The 25,328-nt window shown below is 35.8% G+C and overlaps 1 protein-coding gene across 2 annotated transcripts in view; it reads right to left on the reverse strand.

Annotated features, from left to right (window-relative positions):
• The window catches only part of Ube2e3 (ubiquitin-conjugating enzyme E2E 3), a gene marked incomplete at its 5' end in the record, with an annotated part of 88,227 nt that extends 62,899 nt beyond the window's left edge, over positions 1-25,328 (reverse strand). Inside the window, 4 exon segments of one of the 2 annotated variants that reach the window (XM_013512545.1) lie at positions 22,406-22,456; positions 24,248-24,463; positions 24,891-24,949; positions 25,098-25,328. In XM_013512545.1, coding sequence (XP_013367999.1) covers positions 22,406-22,456; positions 24,248-24,438 — 242 coding nt within the window. 2 annotated transcript variants of the gene reach the window in all.

A 25,328-nucleotide genomic window follows, 5' to 3' on the forward strand; every position in this document is an offset into this window, starting at 1 on the left:
CCCAGAAGTATTAGCCTTCATGGACTCCTGGGAAGACAACGAAATCTAAAATCACAAACCATATGTATAAATGTATGTACAGTGGCTTGAGAGGCGGACCTGTAAAACAAGGTCATATTCCTATATAAGCACACCCTAGCCTTTGGATCTAATTCCAGTGCAAAATGATACAGACAGGGAATTTTCCCTATACTGGAGCTTAATTTTAGCACTCACTCTCTCTACTCCATGGAAGTCAGCCTCCTAGCCTTCAGTTAGTTCTTGGTTTAGCATTCTAACTACATACACGAGCCAAAATCTTGGGCTTAGACTCCTCTAAAGCTGTTCAAAACTTCCAGCTGCAGTTTAACATGAAAACTTGTTTTAGTAAAGTCATTTGAAAAAAACTAAATCTTTTCTAAACATCTTTGCCATTTCACAACTTAAACAAATATAACTTTGCATTCATAAAAACAGTGAGGACATAGATATCCAAAAACAGTTATAAAAGTCAGTCTGCTGAAAGGATTAGAAAAAAATGGTTATATAACCATAACAAATTCTTTAAAGACACTATTAACCAGGGAATCACCAAATGTCTGTAACGTACGAACCAGGTAATATAAGTCATACCATCATTGTAATAAGGGCAGGTAAGCATTATGTTAAAACACACAATGCCTGTCACTACAAAAATACTGTGCATACTGATACTGCTATTCAGCTTCATTTACTTGTAGTAACATTTATTGCTTCCAATAAATTGATGCTGCCTCAACTTCAGGGACAGACAAATGGGCCTAGGCATGAAATGTATACAGAACATTTTACAGTCACTGCCCTCACCCCACTGTGATTCCAACAGTGATGAACTCATTGAAATTAGACTTCCAATGAAAAAACTGTGGACAAGATTCAGACTATTTCAAAATTTATCTCAATGTGAAAGATGTACATAGGAGTACCAGCAGTTATGACTACAAGGAGAAAAAGTAAAAATGGAACCAAATAACAAGAGAGAGAGCTAGCAGAAGAAAAGGTAAATAAGACACTGATTGCACACTGAAGGCCAAATACATCCTAAACTTTTCAGTTATGACAGCCAGTCTGGTTTGAATTTTCTATCTCTTCAACAAGACTTCTGATATTGGCATTCAAAGTGAATTTTTCAAAATAACACACAGTGCTGAGTCTGTCTTATAGGCTGCCAATATGGAACTATACTGTACACAAATACAAAGTCTTAGATTTAAAATCCTTTTCAGACCGTTTTCTTTGTAAGATAGTCAGCCTTAAGATTTAAAATACAAACACTAGCCTTGACAAAGGCATCTGACAGAAGACCAGGAAGAAACAAAGGCCTTGGTTGTCACTTAATATACATACCATTTTTTTGTTAGTACAGTACACAGGACTATACTGTACTAATAAAATATACTTGGTCTCTAAAAAGAAGCAATCCTTAAGCATGTGCATACAACAGACACAAATTAAAGAGTATCACTGATATTAAACATATTATGCCACAAGCCATTATTTCATTAAATTCTTTCTTCAGCTACAGTTAGTTACATAGTTAAATTTTTCTGTACATATAAGAGACCTAAAACATTAACATATTATCAAGTCCAACTAAGACTATTACACACTACCATTGATTTTAACATTACCTTTTAAATGATTAATAAAATTTATAAATTCTTAAAAGCTGTTTTAACATGTTCCATCCAACTTGAACCACTGGTGGTACATGGACAACTGTCCCATTGGGTGGCATGAGACAGTTCCACAGGGTGGTACAAGTCACCTGATGGGACAATCATGCACATACATGACACAAGTGGTTCAGAGTCACCTGGCAGGAGAACATGAATTACGGCTCTGTCATGAATGTATTAAGTCAATCAACATTAAATTCCTAATACACAAAAGAAAGTGAAGAGAAAAATAAAATACTGTGCTAAATTGATTTACTTCACAGCATCACATTTTTCTTAACTCTCCATCTCAACATTCTCTCACATAAACATTTAAACCTAATGCTGGCAGAATATCTCAGGCAGGCTGATGAAAACCATGATCTTTAGAGTCAGACCTGAGTACAAATCTTGCTTCCATCATTTACTAGTACCTCTTCAGTTATTATCATTTCCTAAGAACTTATTTTTCTCATTTCCAGAATGACAGTATTTCCTTGGAGAACTGAAAAATCAGATAATACATGTAAATTTCCTAGAACGGTACTTAGCATACTCAACCACTAACGAACTTGAAATTACATTTTAATGAGCATGTACAACTACAATAACAAGTGACACTTGTCAAATTTTATCACATAAGAAAAAAGCAAGTGGCAAAAAAATGTGTAACACTGCAAGTCTTAGGAAATACAGGTTGGTTTAAAAATATAAATATCCAAACATTTTATGGATATTCTAATAATCAAAATTAGTGTGCAAAACTAATGTCACTGACTTGTGACAGTAAGATTGTGAGTAAAATCTAAAAATACAGAAACTAATCATGTCTCATTTACACCAAAAAGTCCAACTGTAATTAGATGATTAACTTGCTTTCTTGAGCAATATATCTAGTGCTGTATTACTAGAAACAAGTTCTTAGACACAAATAATTTGATTTAAAGTTACCTACAAAGGGCTTCTAGAAATGTCCACAGTACGAACACACACCTGTTTATTAGCAGTTGTCTGAAACATGAGTACTGCTAATGGCTAAATTACCTTTAACAAGAGAACTGCAAATATATTAGCAGCTCATGTTTGTGTGAAAAGTGTTAATATAAAAAATTTAATGGTTAATAATTGACATTTTGGCTTAGAACATCAATGAAAATATATTGTCCAATATAAACTCTTTACTAAATTAACTCCATCAAGAATCTTATTTAAGCCAAATATACTTCTTCCTATCACAAAAATATGCTTAGGATATACTCTCCATTGTCAATAAGAGAATGCTCTCAAAACAAGATACCAATAACATAAAGAGGACAAAACAAGTCATGTTTCAAAATAAAATCCTCTGGAAGCAGACTGCATTTTTCTACTGGATATAAAGCTTTCTTTGAGACTCTAATACCAAATTACCAGCAAGAAGGGCTGGTCATCTCCCTTTTATAACTTAAAGTGTTTCTCAGTTCTTGAAATGTACACACAATAGAAAGAATCAAGAAGGAACAAAAGACATGCCATTATAGGTAGAAGAACAGAGGGCAAATATTTTAATATAGTAATCACTGGTTACATATGGCTATTTTAAGAACTGAAGTGGCAGCTCTCCTGAACTGTAATTTATTGTTAAGTGTAAACATGCTAGCTTTCAAAGATATTATACATAAAGAAAAAGCAAATCTTTCTCATCAATAATTTTTGCATTACTTATATTTTAAAGTAATAATATTTCACTTAAAATTGAAATTAATTTCACTTATGTCTTAAATTCTTAATCTGGCTACTAGCAAACTGGAATTTGCATACACAGATTAAAATTTGTAAAGGAAAGCACTCTTCTAAATCACGGCATCTAAATCTATGACCTTACAAGATTTTCTTTGTAATCTAAATTAGTTTTTAAAAAAATAGAAGAGGTCCTATGAGTTGATAGGTACCTGCCAGTGTAAATACTGCATTTCCTGTCACTCTTCCATACATATTCATACAACTCTTAGGAAGCTTGACTAACATGACATTGCATTAACAAACATATATTACACTTGAAAATAGACATGAAGATGGTTATGTTGTCACTAATATCCTTGTGCCTCTATTATGTTGCCAACGTATATGTATTTCCATTAAAACAAGTTCATTCCAACAGGGATTGGTAGACTGCCATAGTTTAGATCTGCCTGCAAAGCCTCATATGTTCAGAGGCTAGGCTTTTGGACAATGACGGGATCAAACAGGCACTGTTCTCACCAGTGGATTCACCCACTAGTTCAGCAGAGGACAGTCCCGTGAGGAAGTGGTGCCTGTTTAGAGGCAAGTGACCAGGAGCAATACCTAGAAGGTGCAGCTCCCTCCCCAGCTCCTCCTTTTCCTCTCTTCTTCCAGAATGCCAGGATGTGAGCAGCTTTCCTCTGCAAAAGACCCTTCCACAAAGCCATTCCTGCATTTGAGCCTGCCAACCACAGACTAAAACTTGAATCTGAACCAAAATAAACTTTCCTCCTTTAAATTACGGGTGTCAGATATTTTATCTTAACAATGAGAAAATGACTAAAACAGATTGGTACTGGAAGTGTGATGCTGCCCTGACTATATGTGGCCATGTAGTTCAGAAGCCTTTGGAACTGGTTTGCAAAAGGCATTTGGAAAGGTTTGGAGATAGCAGCTACAGAAGCACTGGCATGACGTAAGCCAGACTTGATGGGAGCTTCTGGTCAAAGCTCAGAAGACCAGAATGCTCATAGAAACATAGACAGTAACCATCAAGCTCAGGAAGTTTCAGTTGGGAATAAGGATACTGGTATAACGGCCACATGTTCCACTCTGGCAGAAAATCTGTCTACATTTTTATGTCCCAAGACTGTGCAGGAGTCTGAGATTAAAGTCAGCAGACTAATGTGGCAGAGGAAACTTAAATACAGGCCAGTGTTCAACCTGCAGCATGCACGGGTATTGCTAACAGCTTTTAGCGAGATTTATACTGAGAATCAAGAGTAAAAACCCCACTTAAAAAGTTTTAATATTGCCAAAAGGGAAGCTCTTGCAAAGCTGAAGCACAGGAGAACACAGCTGCTGAAAACATTAGCATTAAAAATCCAAGTACTTTGCAGCAGGACAATAGGAAAGATCTTGAAAGCATCCTAAGAAATAGCAAGAATCCACCCTTCACTGTCTCAGGAGTGTAAAAGGGTAAAGGCAAACTCTGAAAGACTGCTTTGCAAAGAGAACCACAGGACGACCAGCTCAAAAGAGCTGCCTAAGAAATTTTTTCTCCAGGACTCTGTTTGTTCATTCAGGCATGCAGAGGCCTCTGCAGCCATGATCCAAAGGGGCCTGGCTACTGCCTGAGCTAGTAGCAGGCCTTAATTAACCAAGATACTGATTATATGGGCATGCAGAATGCAAATGTTATGGAATCATGAAGCTTTCATTCCCATTTTGGAAAAAGACCTGGGAGGCCAAGCAGTGTACCCAAGAGGGCAGTGAGTACATTTGTTAAGAGTAAAGTCAAAAGTGCAGTAGAAACTCCAGGAAGCTGAAGCCAGAAAAGTGGATTATCAGCTGAGGAAAGCCATATGGAGAAAGCAAAGCTACCCCAAGGGAGAAGGCGGGAGGACTGCAACCAGCCATGCCATAGGGGCACAGCTGCCCAAGCCTCTTGGAAGCTCACATCTGGATACAGGATGCCCTTGGCGCTACACATGGAATTACAGGATTTAATGTTTGTTCTGCTGAATTTCAGTCTTGCTTTGGTCCTATTCTTCCCTTTTGAAATAGGACTATTTATGTTGTGCTATCATATGTCAGCAGCATTTAACTTTCTTTTTTATTTTCACAAGCTATAGTTTGCCTTGAGTCTGAAAGGAGATTCTGGACTTGGACTTCTCAGCAATGCTGGAACTATCAAGATCTGGGCAACTTTTACAGATGGACTAAAAGCATTTAGCATAAAGAAATGCACATGAGTCTTCTAGTGGTCAGGGGAAAACGTTACAGTTTAGATCTGGGATAACCTCCAAAGGCCTCATGTGTTTGGACAGTGACTAGATCATAGGGACACTGCACTGAATATGCTAAATGTGCTGTTAGTAGGTAGGGCATGGCTGGAGACAGGTTACTGGGGGCATGACCTGGCCAGGTGTATCTCCCTTCTGGGCACGTTCTTCCCCAGCACAGCCCTTCTCTCTCTCTCTCTCTGCCTCCTGAATACCATGGCATGAGCAGCTTTCCTCCAATGCAGCCCTTCTACTATGCCATTTTTGCATTTGATCCTGCCAACCATTGGACTGAAACTGGGTCAAAATAACCCGCTCCTCCTTTTAAGCTGCGGATGTCAAGTATTTTTGTCCCAGCAAAAGGAAAGTGACAAAAACAGCAGAACAAATGTTAGTCTACAACTTCACTAGCCTACAAATCCTAGGTGTGAAGCAACACATGCATTTCCAGCTAAGATCGACTATGATGATATATTGCCTAGAACTGGAGACATGAAAGCCTTTCAATCCATGTGCAACAGCTGAAAAAGCACAGCCTCTTAGTAAACTTCCACTGTTCAAGCACAAAGAGGCAGTTAAATACATATTTTGTATTCACCAAATATTTAACAGTGAGGATGGCACTATCTTATTAAAGCATCACGTAATAAAAATTTAAATCTTGTCATCCATACCTGAAAACACTGTAACAAATTTGAAAGGTCACCTGCATCCACACTGTCATCCTGCCCCAATCATCCATTTCTCAGTTACCAATGTCTCTTTAACCACCACAGATCAAGTCACAGGTAGTTTGTTACCTTCTAAATTCCAATTCCTTTTTCCAATACCCTGCATAGATTTCCTATAGCCCTTACATCACAGGGCCTTTACCTTCACCTTTAAGGGAGCTCATTGGGACACTTCAGATTTGTAATCTTTTTTTTTTTTCTCTACTTTTCCACATATTCCTTTCTTATGACTGACAAAACTACTTACTGGTGCTATCAACTCACCCTTTCTCTAAATTTTCTTTTGTTTTAGTTACACTTTTTATTCCTTCACCCTACACTTGCACAGCAGAGAGCACAGGGGGTTGTTAGATTCCAAGAGTCAAACATGTTTCTTGCCCTAGCTATTTAAATTTTTTAAATTCTACTTTCAAAATGTGAGTCAACTTTTTGGAGGCTATGCTGGTATTTGTCTCCTGCTCTTCTTGAATAGGTGATATACATCATCTTTTTTCATTTCCTCACACTCATTTACATTAAATAATTCAAAATCATGTAACTCTACAGCTTGCAAGGAACTGGGGTCTCCAAGGTAAAAATTTATGGAGGATTTTTCTTAAGAGCAGTTTCATAACTCTCAACAGGTTCTTGAAGCAATCCAAGGAGTACAGTCTTTCCAACGCTGTTTCTAATTTCTTTTAAGAGCTTCTGCAAATTCATATCCTTCATCCAATCATAGTGAATACTAGTTATATTGAGTTATTTCTTTATACACAATATACAGTCCTTATAAAGTTGATATACTTTTCCTATATTTAAAAGTTTTGTTCTTTACAAAGCACAGGAGTTCTTACACTGCAGACTGGAATTTCAATCATTTCCTTTATGATTTGCGTTTGAATTGAAAATTACTTATTCTCCAGAGTTCAATCAATCATGGCTACCACACTGCACAGTTACAGCAGGTCCCACACACAATGCCCTCTGCAGTATATACAGCACCTCCTGCAGCTGTACAGAATGAATGTTTTGGAACCAACCAGTGATACGTGCTCATTTTCCAGTTTAACTTTTGGAATTTGATTATAAAAGTTATGATTAAAAATTTTCTTGAATCACTACTCAATTATCTGAATTTCACTTAATAAATAATCTTAACCCTGTGTTTTGAAAAGCTACTTTAATGGATTTTTTAAGATGCTTTGTCAATAATATACAGAGTCTTAATCTGAACATCCAGTTAACTAAACTTTAGGCCACACTGGGCCATGGATGTGGCCTAAATGCTGAGAAAGATAAGTACAAAAGGCAAAAGCTGAATACAAAGGCCTCAGTCAGTATCAAATAAGCAATTATTGTACGTGATTGTACACGTATCCTTATTCACTATCCTTTATTCTATCCTTTACACTGACCTTTGCTATTTGTACAGCAGAATCACTTTTAAACGTATCCTTATTCACTATCCTTTATTCTATCCTTTACACTGACCTTTGCTATTTGTACAGCAGAATCACTTTTAAACGTAACTTCATATAACTGCTTCTAATGTTTCATTTTTCAACATGTTCTTTCATAAAATGACTTTTTCCATATCACAACTGCTGTTTACCATATATGTGTTACATCAGGTATGCAGTATCTAATACATCGGAGAACAGATGAAATAGGACTATTAATTTCAGAGAGTCAAAAGAGATAAACATTTGCACAAGCTTTCACAGAACTCAATTTTGAAGTTGTGAGTTGAACTCATGTTTGCCTAACTTCCAGCCTTTATCTGAATCATCTAGATATATTACCAAAAAGGTTCTTTGTTCTTTGGGACAGGGGGCATGCTTTAACTTGTTTCTTTCTCAATATTCTTCTTTTCACATTCTAGATTATAGTTATGTGACCATATGGGGCATCTTTGTCTTTTTCCCCTAAGAATTTATAAGGGCTATTCGTAAGTATTTTCAATAAGTAGAGTACTGGCTTTTTTGTTAAAAATACACATTATTGTAGAAATTTTCTTCTACCCCACTTCTACCATGAGCCAGTCAAAAGATATCAAATGATGCCCAACTTTTCCAGTTGTTATGAAAAATGAAAATTAAAACCACAATCAGGTACCACTTCACACACCAGGAAAGCTGTAATAAAAAAGCAAGTTTTTAAATATGGTAAAGATGTGGGAAAACTGTTGGTCAGAAATTAAAATTGTGCAATCTTTGTGAGGAGTTCAGTGCTTCTTCACAAACTTAAACAGAGAAATAACCATGCCACAGCAATTCCACCCCTAGGAATGTACCCCAAAGAAATGAAAATAGGTATTTACGCAAATGTTTGTGCACAAATGTTCATAGCAGTATTATTCACAATAGTCCAAAGGTAGAAACAAACTAAATGATAAAATTTGATGTATAAAAAATACCATAATATATTCTTTTGGTATTGCAGTTTACTAAAATGCTCAATAATCTCTCATTAGGCATATCGTGGTATGTGAGAGTACTAAGAACTGTCACCCTTGAAAGTCTTCTAACAAAATTCCCTTGTGTAAGGAGATTACTGTTTTAAAATAAATGAATTCTACTTGTTTTACAATTTTAATACCCTTGTTTATCAATGAGATTAGACATTTGTCATTCAATAGTACTGGTATGATACCTGAGGATTTAAACCGTATTTGCCTCAAAATACTTTTAAGGTGGTTTTTGATCTTTTCTTATTCACTAGAATAAAAGATAACACTTTCAAGTGTAAAACATCTGAAAATTTATGAAGAAAGCAACAAATATATAAAGTACAAACTAAAGAAAGCTGCTCTACAATAATCTAATTCCTGTTTTCTTATGAATCACCCTTTGTTAATTATCTGAAGGAACTACTGTTGGAGGTTTTTTTTCCCACTTCTTTTTATACAAAAACGTACTAATGAGACTTGGGGATATCTGGTACTTTGAGCTCACTCTTCCTCTAAAGTTGCATTTTCCTAAGTTCTAATTTAATTGTTCTAAGTTCTAAGCTGCTACCAATTTCTATTTTTAGCTCTTCATACTAAAATTTCATGTTCTCATTCAGTAATCAAACACATTCAAACACACCCAGCTTTAATGTTCTAGTAAATGCCTCCCACACACACTATTATCAATTGATTTCTGCGTTATGATACAAGCAGCATATGGGGATTCTTAGGTTAACAAATAGTTCACACAATCAAATTAGGGAACATGATTTTAACTGTGTCTCCAACCTCAGGATGAACAGTAGTTTGCTGTCTTCCCCAGCCTATTCCCTACTGTCCCTATTCCAACCAAGACTAAGCTTCAGAGAACAACTTTTTCAAAGAAACATTACAGAGCTACTTATACCTAACTCCTTAGATGTGTTTCTTAAAATGCACATTCTCATGACATCCTTGGTCTATTAAATCATAACTTTCCTTTGGGTAATTGCTGGTCACAAGAATTTCTTGATTCACCAAGCCCAACCAGAGTACCACCCATATGCAGCATCACAGTAAGGTCCTACTATAATTTATCAGACAGCTACAGGTATTTCTGAAAGTAAAAAAAAAATACTATTAATATTTACACAGACAATGAATAAATGTAAAACCAAGATGTACAAAGTAGGGTTGCTTTGTGCTAATTTCAGAATTTCTTTCAACTAAATTTTAATTCCAATTATTCCCATATTTAGTGCAAATGTGTTACACTAAAAACTTTAAATATAAAGAATATAAGCTCTGTACCTATTCCTGGATTCAACCCCCAGTACAGAAGGGTTGTAAGATGTAAGGATGAATGGGTATCACACAGAGGAGGAAACTCTAAATACTAAAAAGTAATGAAAGACAAAACAGACACTTCAAGAATGTCAGAAAAGAAGTTAGAACCAAAGAGACATAAGGTGTGCGCCCAAAACAAATCAAGAACAAACCATATGAACAAAATATTGACAACTAAAATTACCAAACAACCTTTCTAAAAGAAAATTGGTGAGGAAAACCAGATTATAAAATGAAAGAAATACAAAACAGAAAAGTAGAGCTCTGGCTACATACACACATTTATCTCAATAAACTTAAGGTAACTGGGAAATTATACAATGGATGAGAGAAAATGAGATAAAATTAAGTGAGCTTCAAAAAATCTTAGAGTAAGGAAGAAGAACTGATTAGCAATAAGGGAAAAAGAAAAGCAGTTTGAGTTAATGACCTAACAGAAAAGCTCTATTAAAAACATGGGTTTCCAGTTAATAAAACAGTATTCACTAATAATAAAAATACACAAATGGATACACTTTAAGAGGAGAGAGTGCAAGAAGTACATCCACATGTACATGCTGCAGCTCACACACAGAATCTAAGATTACTATTAGATTTCAGCGTGGGGGGGGTATAAAAAGTAATATGCTGGAGGAAGAAAGTATCTAATTTTTTTACATAATAGACATTTACAGATGAAACAAAAATACAAATTTGTTCATAACAGACTACATAAAAATCCTACTATTTTAAGTTATTATACATTATATCAAAACAATGCTATACAAAAGTGGCTTATTATAGTAGCATAGCTTGCTATTACTACAATATAGAATCTACCTAGGTTAGTAAATTGCAGGTAGGAATGACAAAGACTTTCAAAAACTGAGGGTGTACAACACAAGGAGGGGCCCTATTCACTTTTAGCCAGCAGGGTCCAAGGGTGTTCAGTATCTTTCTAGGCAAAGCACAATACAGCTCCAAATGCTTAAGATGCACCAATGAAAAACACTGAACACAAAAAGGTTGCCTGTTGTTTATATTTAAATAACAATTAATTTTTAATTTTTGTAATAAATTAATTTGTGTTAAAGACTGGCATTCTACCTTAACTACTTCCTCAATTGAATTCAAAACATGAGAGATCTTTGTTCCAGGTATTGAAGGTATTTCAGTTATGTTAAGACTTAATTTTCTCTCCACAACTGACAAACGAGTGGCTAGAAGAATACCCTATGTAAAAAAATAGCTTCAACATGTATTTAGTTTTCAAAATAATACCCAGGCCAATGGCTTTCTGCATTTGCATTATTTTGCCAGCCAATATACCCAAGCAATTTTTATTAATCTATGGTTCCCGAAGCAAAGTAAGTTAACTTGAAAAGTATTTAAACTAAGAAGTTCTGTTAGGACAATAGTGGCAATATAATGAAATACTGCAATAGACCAAGATATGAGTTAATGACACTGAAAAGACCCAAATATGAATATGAGTTAATGATACTGGAAAAGGACACCAGAACACCAACTCATTCGTTTTCAGAAGGAGGAGGAAGGGAAAGAGAGGGAGAAAAAATGGGTAAACAAGAGAAAAAATTATGCACTGATCCTGTTTTTTACTATGTAACTTACACACAGGACGGGCAGAAGAGGAGGGTAAGTGCTTCTTAAAGGTGTACTCCAATGACCACTAACATCACAGAAAGCCAAGTCTTAGATGTCTTCCCAACCAAAAAGTACACCATCACCTATGAAGCAGTTTTGTCAAAAGAAAGAAAGAAAAAGTAACAGAAAATTCAGCTTGATGTAATCAAGCCTCTTGATCTAACTCCCAAATTTGTACGAAATGCCGATAAAGAAAAATATTAAACTACATCATAGAACCAAGAGATGAAGGGAAGGGAGAAGGGAAAGTAAAAATTTAGGATGTATTATATACATATACCAATTCCCCACATACTGCAAACATGTACTAAGGTTACCAAAAATGAAGCCATGTGGAAAAAAAAATTAACTACATAAGAATTCAAAAGGCACCCTGATTCAACCCGGTAAATAAACTGCAAAACTTTTTTTTTTTTTTTTTTTGGTTTTTTTGAGACAGGGTCTCACTATGCAGTTCAGGCTGGCCTTGAGCTCACTTTGTAGCCCAGGCTGGTCTCAAACTTGCCATGATCCTCCTGCCTCAGCCTGCGGAGTGCTGGGATTATAGGTGTGTGCCACCATGCCCCACTGCAAAACTTTTTAAAAAGGAAACAGGCCTAACTTAAATTAAAAGACACAGTCATGTCAACTAATCACAACGGATCTATTTTATTTGGATCCTGACTCAAACTGTTTGGGAGGAAACGAGATATCTTAAAATTTGAACAATGACTAATTTACTACTGTAAAATCCTCTGGTGTGTTAATGACACCGTGGATAAATTAAAAGGAGTCTTTTATCTTTTGAAAATATTACTGAAATGTCTTCATCTTTAAAAATACAGATGAACTAATACTGAGATCTGCTCCAAGGTAATGTGGAAGAGTGAAATGGATGAGGGTGTATAGGTGAAACAAGACCAGACATAGGGCTGGTAGCTATTGCAAATGGATAAAGGCTGAGCAGAGTTTCATCACCCTTGTCTATTTTCTTCTGTTTCAACTTCTCTATAATAAAAAGATAACTGAAAGGTTGGGAAACCTGAGCAGGAGGAAAAAGTGATCATTTGCAACATATTTATTTTAGGTTTTAAAAAGAAACAAAATTAGCTGATCATGGTGGTGCAGGCGTGTAATCCAGCATTTGGGATGCTGAGGCTGGAGGATTGCCCTGAGTTCCAGGCCAGCCTGGACTACACAGTGAGAAGCTGTCTCAATAAACAAACAAACAAAATTATTCCTAGAAAAGTCCTCAAATAGTAATGGATACATTAAGTATCCGGAAAAATGTAACGAAGTGTCTTTTAAATTTTTTGGGGGGGGCAGAGACTTCTCTGAATAAAATGAAAGAAAACTAAAGGTACACTACTTTAAACTGCCATTTAACTCAATATAGATCATATGACTATAATTTGGGGTTCAAATCTTCAAATGCTAGATTTTACCTCTTTCAGGTAACAGGTAAATTTACTACTGTACAAGCATATGTATCACAAACCCAATAACCAATATCCTTAGAGACTAGAGAGAAGCAAAACTAAAATTATAAAGCCAGTGTCTACGGTGCCCCCTCTGTATTCTGCTGTCACTAGTGCTTAAATTGAGGCAACCTCAGAAAGCAATAGCAAGCCATAAAAAATACGTAGCCACAATCTTCTAAGATCCATTCTCTTGGGGATTGTGAATGAATGGATTCTTTACCTACTAAAATTTAATGGGAAAAAATGATCCATTTGTAAAGAACCCACAAGACTTTAGATAGCAAAACTAACTACAAATAATCACCTTCAGAAAGTCAAAGGACAGTGTTTATAGAAAGTGAGACACATAAATGTAAAGGGAGGATCATCATGATGATTTATGAGTAAAGGAAAATAAAATAAAAAGGTAACAAAATTCATGTTTCCCTGGGCCTTTCAAAAGATGTGGAGCTGTACTCCCAAAAGCAATTTTGAACTAGAGATGTCTTTATTTTTCTGTAGACAAGCTACAAGTTAAACAGAATGACGAAGTATATTTTTTCTGGGACACTGAAGGAGCAAAGAAACTTTGGAAGGCATGACTGGGCAGAACCCCTCCCAAAACAGGCAGCCTAAAAAACCTGAGACACTGAATGAGCCTTGCAATATTCTAATTCCTTTCACAGTTTTGTTTGTTGCGAATCATCATAAAATCAAAACCACAACATACACTGGCAACTAAAAGAAGGGACTGAGATTTTTAACAATAACCCCCAAATCTGCTCCCCATTAGTAATATTATTCTTAAGGTTAATCAGCACTTACTATCACACCCAAAACAGATGCCATAAATAAGCTCACGCTGTTTACCTATGCATCCTTATAATACCAATGAGGTGGTAAAAGAAAAACTTCAAAGCTGTAGAATTTAATTTTAGTACTACATTTAGACAAGATGCAAGGCACAGATTTGATTCATGAAACTCATTAGTTTCACCAATCTAAAATGAACAATACAAACCTGGCAGGTCACCCTTGAGGTTTACTTCACCAAGAGAACCAGCTCCTCTTAAATTAAGAGACTTCATTATTAAAAAAGCAAATCCTCATAATATCTGGAAGTAATTTTTATATAAAATCACAGGTGTATGAAAAACCAGTATTTAAATAAACTGTGAAACTGAAAACAAAATTAAGAGGAACCTAATGTCAAGCCAACTTTCTGTATCAGATCTGGTACTAGAATTAAAATCTCAACACATGCACATGTTGCTGAGATAATATCTTTAAAAATCCCCTAGAAACCTATGGGACTGTGGCTTTCCCTCATAAAGCACAGAAATTAGTATCTACAGAGATTTTTTTTTTCCAACTTCAAAACCATTCATAAAAATGTGCTGTTTCACAATAACCCAGAAAAAAAAAGTAGAGGTAGATTTTACAGTTACTCCTTCACCTACAAAAAAACCCACACATAATGAAAACTGTAAGGCAGAAAGCAAATATTTACTTTTTCCGTTATGATCATATGCAATCCCTTATCTCTCGCCTTTCTTTATAAGAGGACAGCTGGAACTTGGGGAACACTGCCTAAAATGAAAATGCTTCTGAGGGAGAAAAAAAGAAGGGCTCCCCCCCCCCAGGCTAAGGAAGGAAACCCACTTCTTTCCCCAACTCACCATAACACCTCACTGTCAGATGCTAAACTCTACAGAAAAAGTATTTTTGATCCTTTGAGAGATAAGCAAACCAATGAGACACACTTACAGTAAGCGTGTACTACAGATCCATAATCAACTCTGACTGTCTTTACCAGGTTTTTCAAGCAGTACTGTATAAAACCAAAAATGCTTCTTTCCGTATCTAAAGTAAATGCCAATTTATGCCCTGGATCTATAAATGTACATATACTGCCTATATAACATTTGCCAAGTTTTTCAGTAACTCTGAGACTTAGTTTTCAAACTCAAATAAATACAAAGGTTGTTTTGAGATTTAAACAAAATACTATATTAATAGGTTATTGTACTGTGGAACCTAATTGAGTGCCAAACTGGTACTCAATCATTTCCTTTTACTCTTGAAGTGAGAGTGAAAGTCACCTATTCATGGAAGTATACATCCTTTCTGGCAGAGAAATTGATTTCTCACTGAATATACATATACTCCCTCCTCAGATTTTTCAGGCACCTTGTAGCTAGTCAAGACTGTCTGACTAATTCATGCCTTATTTCCAGACCAAGCACTTAAATCTGGCACATGGCCTGCCAACTCTCTTGCCTGGACACATGTTCTAAACAACAGAGCTACAAGGGTACAAGCAGCATGATTCTGTGCTGGAAGAGAGTCCCTGGATTTACACTAGGCTTCATACAAATGAAAAATATACCTGTATATTCTGAACTGCTAATTCTGGGTTTGTTTATAATCATAACACAGCTAACACAATTTAATGTCTTCTATTATATTCTAACTGCACTTAAATACTGCAAGACAAAATACATATATAAAAATGGCAAGTCTTATGTTTGAGTACTAAAGAATACATTTTCTGGGTAATTTTGTGTATCGAGCATAAATACAATGATTAAAAGAATACTTTCAAAGCAAAGTGGAAAAGAAGTTCAATATACACAGAATTTAAAAAGAAATGGACATGTACAGTTTTCACATTAAGAGAAAAGTATACTAAAACCAAGACTCTAAAACTTTCCTAGTTAAGTTTACAAGCTAAAAAGCAAAGCAATGACCCAAAAATAACAACTGAAAACTGAAATCAGCCACTACTGGTAGGAAACAGGTGGAAAGAGAAGCAAGTAAAACTTACACCCTTTCACCATGAGTAGTAGCTGTAGTCTTACCTTGTAATAGTAAAAGTAGGGTAAGGCCGTAACTACTGTTTAAAAATCTGGCACAAAATAATTTTGTAGAAATACCAACTCTGATTTGACTTCAAACTAGTTGGAGTGCTCACTTCGGCAGCACATACACAACTCAGCTGTAGTTTGTATTTATCCCTTATAGTGTGCTCCCATATATTCACACTATATAGGATAAATTCTTTGTGGAGAAATATTAATATGGGTATGGAGTGCTGCCGGAGAGAATTCCATAAAATACAACAGTCACATCATATGACCTTTTTGAAATCTGAAAATATGTGCATTCTAAAACACATGTAGACCCCAGAGCTAGAAATAAAGGACTGTGGACTTGTGACAATACAAAGGAAGGAACCTCTGTAATGTCTTAATGAAAACAACAACAAAAAAGATGGTCATGGCTTACTTGAATGTAAAAGAGAATTTTGATGATTTTGCAATCTTATCTCTCCTTAATGTTACCTCAGTATCCCTAGCAGAATGTAATACGGGCATGATTAATTAGTAGAAGACATAAGAGAAATGAAAATATTTCTGCAAATCTTTATGACCTCAAAAGGCAGTAATTTAGCAGGTATTTATGGTAGCCAGTCTTATACTTTCATATAAAAAAAAACTACAACAGGTAACATAAGATATATATAAAATATGGCATAAGACAGGCAGGGAGTCAGGACACCAACTTGTAGGACAGTGTAGGAATGTATTAAACAGGCATGACTAACGAACAAGAATAGTCAAAAGCAAACTTTCCAAAAATTCAAGAGGTGAAGTATAGAAGCAAGTATCTATAGCAGAGTTTCTTAACCTCAGAGTTTCTTAACCTTAACTAATTACATTTCTATTTAGACAATTTTTTGTCATGGGAAACTGTCCTACGCATTGGAGGGTACACAGCAGCATCTCTGACTTGAAATCACTAAAGGGAGCAGCTCAGTTTTCAAAAGCAAAATTATCTCCAGGTACTGTCAACTGTCCCGCAGGCAAGGAGAGTGAGGGGAGAGGCACATTGCCCCAGTTAAGAACCACTGATCCAGAAGCAAAAGAAAGATTAAAAATTTAAGGACATTTCATCTTCTAGTTTCTAATAAAATGAACAAGAATGGAAAGAAAAGGAAAAACTTTCTATCAAAGTGGCTTTATGTTTTTATCTTGCACTAGTATAGAGAATGAAGATCAAGTTCTCTCTTCTCAATCTGAATGCCCTAATACACCAAGCAAGACCTGTTGATTCTCCTGATAACTAAACATAAGCCATCTGCTGTGACAGTAACACATTCAAAGAATGTAAGGCTCCTACAAAAAGGAATGTGCAGCGTGTAGCTGCAAAATACCTAACTTTTAAAAGTCCACTGTTTTTAACCTATTTTCCACATAGTGTATGAACACTGAAAAGGCCTAATAAAATGTGACCTGTTGTTTTCAATCAATCACTCCTTCGAATTATGTTTTTGGTCACACAATAGCACTGACTCCTTTTGTTGCACTGGTAAATACAATTAGGATTACTGTGATTATCAATTTCCTTTAAAAGCAAATAAATATAGTAGCTAAATTATCTTTGAAAAGCATTATTAAATACTGCAATTATAAAAAAATAAAAAGAGAGATGGCTAATAAGCTTCCTCTAATCCAACGGCATTGCTTAGTATGAAATTCCAAACGATATTTAGATAATTAATGAAGTGTATTATCCTGAGTTTGAATTTTACAAATACTGATGTAATTTCATTCTCAATGAAATCACAAATTCTTATAATGGAATATTTAAAGAAGGCAAACATAACCACCATTCCTATTTAAAGTTTTCTCATACTTTACTGGGCAGTCATAGCATTCTTTATTGAATGAGTAACGTTAACCTTACACTTTTTTTAAAGAGATACAATATTTGCTCATCTATAGCTACTGTTTCTAGGATAACTTTATTTAAATTCTAAGGAACCTCTTTTACTAAGAATAAAAACATACTGCTTGATATAGACTGAATAATTAGATGACAAATAAAGATGAAGCTGTTCGTATAGTAGAACATTTGTGCACTGAAGAAAAAGTCACCAGCGAAGGCAAGAAGCTAAACTGCCTTTCTACTTTTATCTTGCTCTGGCTACTTCATTGACCAAATTTACATTACAGTATTACAAAACTTTAATTCATTTATTCCTCATGACAACAGTATGAGAAAGGGTAATCACTGTAATGCTCATTTTGCAACTGAGGAAGCTGAAAGACAAAAAAGATCCTGACTTATGTAAAGTGGCATGCCAAAAGTGTCACAGCACACCTCTGAACCTCAAGACAGGCTTGCTCCAGTACCAGAGCTTCTCAAACCTTTTGTCAGTAAAAACATTGGGTTGGGAAGTTGGTTAAATTGAGATTCTGATTTTTGGTACTTCTGGTTAGGGAAAGGCATCCTGATGCACTTGCAATATACCTATCTGTGATGCAGATGCTGCTGGTCTGTGGATCACAAGTAGCTAAGTAGCCAAGCTTTAGCCTACCCCAAAAAATGGCAGTGCCATTAACCCTCACAAGAAGAGAGCTCATCTCAAACAACTGGGCTTATGAGCAAGTTAAGAGTTGCCAACTTCTGGTTTAGACTTTTTTTTTTGGACATAGGGTCTTGCTGTGTAGCCCAGGCTGGCCCCAAACTCCCAGTGATCCTCCTGCCTCAGGCTCCTGAGTGCTATGATTATGGGTGTGCACCACCACACCTAGATAGACACTTTATTTTTTAAAGAAGGAAGTTAACAAAACTTGTAAGTACTACAGTACCTGCTTTCAGGTTTTGCTACTCACGTTAATACTATAAAACTGTTAATACCTACTCTCACAGTAAGGTCCTTCACACATTTCAAAATTATATACAAATACCCCTATCCACTTATCCATAGACTCAATATAAACATATTAAGGAATCTTTTTAGAAGTTCGTTTATACTTTTTCATATATGAAAAGAAATTAGAAGTTAAATTAGAAATCTAGCACCTTTTTAAACTTGTTTGTACAAGTGGTGACTATAAAAGAACAAAGTTATCATTTGCGAAACAAATGAAACAAATGTCTTTCAGTCATTAACTTTCTCAAAAACCAGGAAAATGCCCATAATACAAATTCCCTTCATTCCTACTGGTGTGTAGTATCTATTATTTATATCTCACATTATAGTACATATAGAGCATAAATTGAAACCAATAAAATTAAAATTATATCCATATAGTTAGGATGCACTGGCCCACGGCACTCCAATACTTAAAACCTGAAGTGCCATCAAATCATTAGAAATAATGCCTTTATCGAACTATTCAACTATCAGGAAAAGAAATAATCCTATGAAGGATAATCCAACAAGGCCATATTTAACTCAACAATCATACCTATCCTAAAATTACCCTCAGTATACATAAATGTTATAGCCAACTATGTAACTAGAGAATATTTTAATTAAAACAAAGGAAGGGATGTAAGGTCAGGCATAAAGTCACACACCTGTAATGCCCACACTTAGGTGGCTGGGGCACAAGGACTACCCTGTGTTTGAGGCCAGCCTAGACTCAAAATGTACACACACACACACACACACACACACACACACACACACACCAAGGGATTTAAGAGAAATCTCCTTTGGCTTGCTAAGTTTTCCTGATTTCATTCAATTTTTCCTTGAGTGTACACAGATATGCTTTCTATTTCTTCCCTGAGGAAGAATTAAATCTGTCATATACTTTGACAAGCTTATAAAAATCATTATTCAAAACCGTAATGCAATTCTGATTAAATAACCACACATGAAAATCAAAAGTATTAGGTTTTATAGATCACAGGCAATATGAATTTACATACTCCAAATGTACCTATAAATGTGGAATCCTACTTTTAACTGCAGCATAAATTGATAAATTTTAACCAATAGCAATAAAGTTATAATTCTCATTTATGCCTCTATCAAGAAACAAACAACGTAATTTGTCACAGATCAGACGAAGGCAAAAATAACAATAGATAGTTAGGCTTACCTATCAAAATTATAAAATACCTCAACTAAACATGCAATATACAAAATTCATCTCTAGGAGAAGGACGAGACTTTCTTCTGAAAAAAGTATCTAAAGACACAAAACGATGTGAGTTATATAAAAAAAACCTATCCCCTAAGTAATTTTAAAAAAAAACTTCTAATGCTCTATAAAAACTTGTATTTCTACATAACCACTTGTACATAACCACCAAGAAACCCAAATACTGAAGAACAACAAAACCGAAAGATGTCATTTGCAATAGCTGACAATCACCAAAGGTTATGACAAGGAAAAACAAAGATGAATGATCCATGTTTCTGTGCACCAGCAAACCCCAGGTGTTATTACTTCACTAGAGTAGATCAGTTTGGCATTACACAGACTTAAATGCAATCTGGTATAAAAAGACAAGAATACACAAGCAAAACTTTCCATCTCATAGAAAGATTCCACTCTCTCTAAAAGAATCCTGAGTGACCTTGTGGAAACACTCCTGGGTTAAACATTCAAAGCAGATTTCTTCAGCAACTCTACCACCAGGCTATTGCACTGAGGGCATTCAACACGTCTCCTGAACTCGCGAGGTTTCTGCTCGCACACTGGTTTGTGCTACTGCAGAAAATCAACAGAAACCTTTAAAAATGTTTGACCTTCCATGCAATTGTAAAGCATTTGAGAGTTTTGAACTGATAGATCTTTACATCTTTCATAATGGGAAATATCAGAATACACTCGGGAAGTTAAATAATTCTTGCAGAGAGCAAATTTAACTTGACCTCTTTAAATGGCTACAGATTTGACACACCATTTGGAATGCTGGAGGGAAATACTTTGATTTTCTTACCCTCTAAAGCAGCACTATTCAACAAAAATATAATGCAAGCCATATATGTAATTAAATGTTCTAACTACACTAAAATGGTAAAAGTGAAATTTGCACATTTAATACATCCAAAATATTTCAACATGCGGTAATTATTTTTAAATTTTTGTAGTTTTTATTGCACTAGGTTTAAAAATCCCATGTGTATTTCACACTTTTAGCACATCTCATTTTAGACTATCCATAAATGAAGCAGTAAATAGCCGGATGTGGCCAGTGGTTACATTATTGGACAGCACAGCTCTTAATACCTTGAGATCTGAGGGATCGCTATGTGTTTGTAATTAGTCCACATTTCTGTCTCCTTTCCTTAACTCAAATGGTTGTGACTACAGCTATAAGCAAAACTGTTAATTCACTGGATAAATCAGGATCAGAGCACCTTATCTGAGGATCTGGTTAACACACAAAGTAAAAAGCAAACACACTGCATCCTATTACATCTCAAGTGGACCTCAGATAAGTCTGATCAACACAAGCGAACACAATTTAAAGCAAAAACACAGGTTGGACGGTAAAACATTTTTATTCCAAACCGTAACACACCCTTAATTCTAGCAGCCCTTCAAGATCTTGAGCACATCTCTCTATGCAAATTATTTACAATACTGCTCTCTAAATTTGATGAGTGTTATAAGCCAGTCACTGTTCAAAACTAAACAGAATACTATGTAAGATGAAATGAAAAACAAACTATTGAGGAAAAAATTATCAACTATCTACTTTTAATGTCTCTTATGCCAATCAATAAACTTATCCTCAGTTCCAACTGAAATTAATTCCTTCCACAATTCCAATTCATTTACTGCTCACTAAGAATTTTCCCACGTAATTAGGACATTTGCTTGAAATGTAAATAATTCCAACAACGCATTCTCTAGAAAAGAACTAAAACCATTAGCTTAGCACATAAAACTTGTCCTTAAGGCAAGTTACTGAATAAATCAAACAGAAACAACTACACTCTTATTTACTGCATTTACATTTTGTAACACCATATTCAGCAACTTCTAAATTTGGAAGGTCAATTCAGACTCCACATGAGCAATAACTTGAAGGCTTAAAATTTTTAGAAGTTTCTGCAATATACTTGTGAATAAACATGTCCTACAGAACTACAACAGAAAAATCAGCACCATTCAAACTAATCTCAGTAAGAAGCTATAATTAGTGTATTCATAAATCTACAATATATGATACATGCTGAACAGTATTTTTCTCCCCACTTTATTTAATTCACCTAGGTAATTTACGTTTAATGGAACTGCAAAGCTATAAGGAAGCAAATGTAGCTTGGCTCTTACTGCACACACATCCACAGACAACCCATTAATCCCCTGATATTTTTCCACAATTTGAAATCAAAACAACAAAATGTGTTTCTTACCTGCAGTTAGGAGGAGGATCAAGGGTTATTTCGGCTAGCTCCTTCTGAATTCTGTTAGCGAAATGAGAACAGACAAAAAGGATTTGAGATAGTCTACAGAATAACCAGGGAATTACACTGCCCTCTACCACCATGCAGTTAAATGCAAGGCTGGCTTTGCCTTCAGTAATGCTAACATGGCTGCTTCCTCTTTGTTCTCAGAGGCATAACCCAAATCCCTTAACAGAAACTTTGCAGCTTTTTTTCTCACTTGCTACTGTAAATAAGTAAGTCATTTACACCTGATTTGAAAAACAGTCCTCCACTACTACTCAGTAAAGGTTATAAAGTCTATTTTAAAACACTTTTTACCAAAGAAATTCTCTTTTCAAGCTTATATGCAAATGAGACAAAAAGGGAGGAGGGAAAGCCCTAGAATTTTGACAATGACTTCAAGTCACTTTTACTACGGTAAAAATTAACAAGCTGCTGCAAGAGCACATTAGTCATTTAAACAATGTTTTATCTATCAAAAAAAAGTTTTAAATTTACAAATATCTTTACCAATGAAAAAGTTTCAAAGCCTATTTTGGCATTCTTATTTAACAATTTCTGTTCTCTCTGATCTTATGCACTGCATTTAAATTTATTAATTTGCAGGGAAACAGAAGATATCTAGATAGACAGATGTCCATTCCTGAGTTAAGGGGAAAAAAGTTCTCTTACTTTCTTCAAATTTAAGATGCTTTCAAAACTTAACAAGTGTTTAACATGTTCTTCCATGAGATTACTACAAATTGAGATGAATTTTAAATATTTCAAAGACTGCTGCTATTCAGTAAACATTGTCAAGTTATTAATACTTGATTAATGGGTACAATAATGGTGAAAATCCACAGAAAAATAACAGTCCTGAAACACTAGAAAATGAAACTCTTGGTCAGTTTTTATATTTCCATATTCCTTTACTTGCAATAATAAAAATCAAAATGTCAATACAATACTGAGTAATGCTGTAGAAACATTTTATGTATAACTGCTAGAAGTCCACTAGGTACTAATGGAGCCCCACTGATAGAACCTTTTTTTTTGCATCTTAGAAAACAAAAGTCAACAGGAAACAAATGATCTTTCACTTATGCTCAACAAAGTACAGTTCCCCTGCTGTTGAGTATTAACATGTCAAGCATATCTACAAGTTTGGGAGTCAAGAGACACAAGGACAATGAAAGTTTTCAGTTGCCAAGTGACACCTAAAATTGTAAATGGCTACTTTTCAGTTGTATTTATTTTCACAACAAGGAGGTATAACCACACTTTAACTGCAAAAAGTTCTATCTGTGATAAAGGACTTAAAGGCTTGTTTGTGAAACTGCAGGCAAATTTAAAACACAATTTGAAATCTGCTTTCAAATACTACCAATGTCTGACATTTGCACATTTTCTAGCAAATGAAGTCACCCTGATCAACCTGTTTGGTGAAGAGAGACATTGCTGATCTCTGGAAGTGTCAATTTCACCCAAGAAGAGCATGACTCACAAAAGGAAACATCCAATGGGCCATCTAATTTGGGTTCACTAAATTTTCCTTGCTGACTCCTGACGCGAATCTGTCAGATCATCAGTCCAAACTCTCCCTGAAGATAGGCTTCCTGAAGTTACCAAAGCACTAAGTTTGCTTTACGAGTATAATTCTAGTGAGGTCACTCCTATGTTACTTAAAGAATGACAGCTCACTCGAATACAAATAAAATTGACCCTGAAGTATCTCTGAACTGTTGCCACTGATGTAAACCAACACAAATGTCCAACTGCTCGGAAAGCAACCTGACCCCATGTACTTAGTTCTCCTTTAAGCATTACCTTTTAGCACTAGTGGATAACTTAGCAGTAGTTTTGCTAGAGAGTTTGGTGTTTTTCTTCTGCTGGGTGGCAGGTTTTCTTTCTTCTTGCTCTTCAGGCTCCGGAGCGGCTGGGTCTCGCTGGTCCGCATCTGAACTACCACTGCTGGTGCTGGGGCTCTCATCATCGGACCTCTGCCTATCACTGGACATCGTGGTGAACTTATCTCTCGGAAAACTTTTGAAAGAGACAAGGAGCGGGGAGAAATGTTAAATCTAGGAAATAAACCAACAGCATTTTCCTCTTGACATACTCCTGTAAAATCGCATTTTAACGACAAGGCTTCAAAAGTGTTCACACTTATGGTACTGCAAGGCTGCAGCCCTACAAACACCAGCGTTCGGGGATTTACCGAATTCAAGTTAGAAAACCCACTCACATTTTTTTTTTTCCATCCCTTGGACAACCTATCAATTGTCTACTTTCTCAGGAGGAATGAAACAGATTTGCCATGGAACTTAAGCAGCGAGCATTAATAACACATGACATACTGTAAATAACAGCTCTCGCTGCAAAATGCCTAAAAGTCACTAATAACGTCTAAATATTTACAGACTGACATCGGTCCGAGCTACCAAATTCCCCATCCGGGAGGAAAACATACCCTGTTAATCGCCCATATGCTTATTTAAGGTGGTGATTCCTCCTCTCTGCACGTAAAGCCTTTTAAAAACAACACTCATTTTTAAAAAATTTTAATGAAAAGCCAACTAGCAAGCAAGCTGCCCGAGCCGTCCCCACGGCCAGCGGCGAAGATTCACCCGGCCACGACCGAGCTGCCACCCTGGGAAAAGCAGAATCCGAACTGCACCTTCTGCAAAGCTCCCCATGCCGCCCAGGCTCCTCGCTCAACGTTCGCACCACGGACCGACATTTTGTCCAAAATAACGCAAACGGCGGGGTCCGGAAAAATAAATAAATAAAGCCCGGGGGAAAAAAACAAACAAACACACAAAGCCCCAAGAAGTGCAACAAATTTCCGCGCCCCCGGCGGAGGCGGCGAGCGGCGGCGGCCACGCAGCGCCGCGGCCCTTTGTGGGGA

The sequence above is a fragment of the Chinchilla lanigera genome, unplaced genomic scaffold (assembly GCF_000276665.1).
Source record: "Chinchilla lanigera isolate Chin_1 unplaced genomic scaffold, ChiLan1.0 scaffold00002, whole genome shotgun sequence".
Taxonomy (NCBI): domain Eukaryota; kingdom Metazoa; phylum Chordata; class Mammalia; order Rodentia; family Chinchillidae; genus Chinchilla; species Chinchilla lanigera.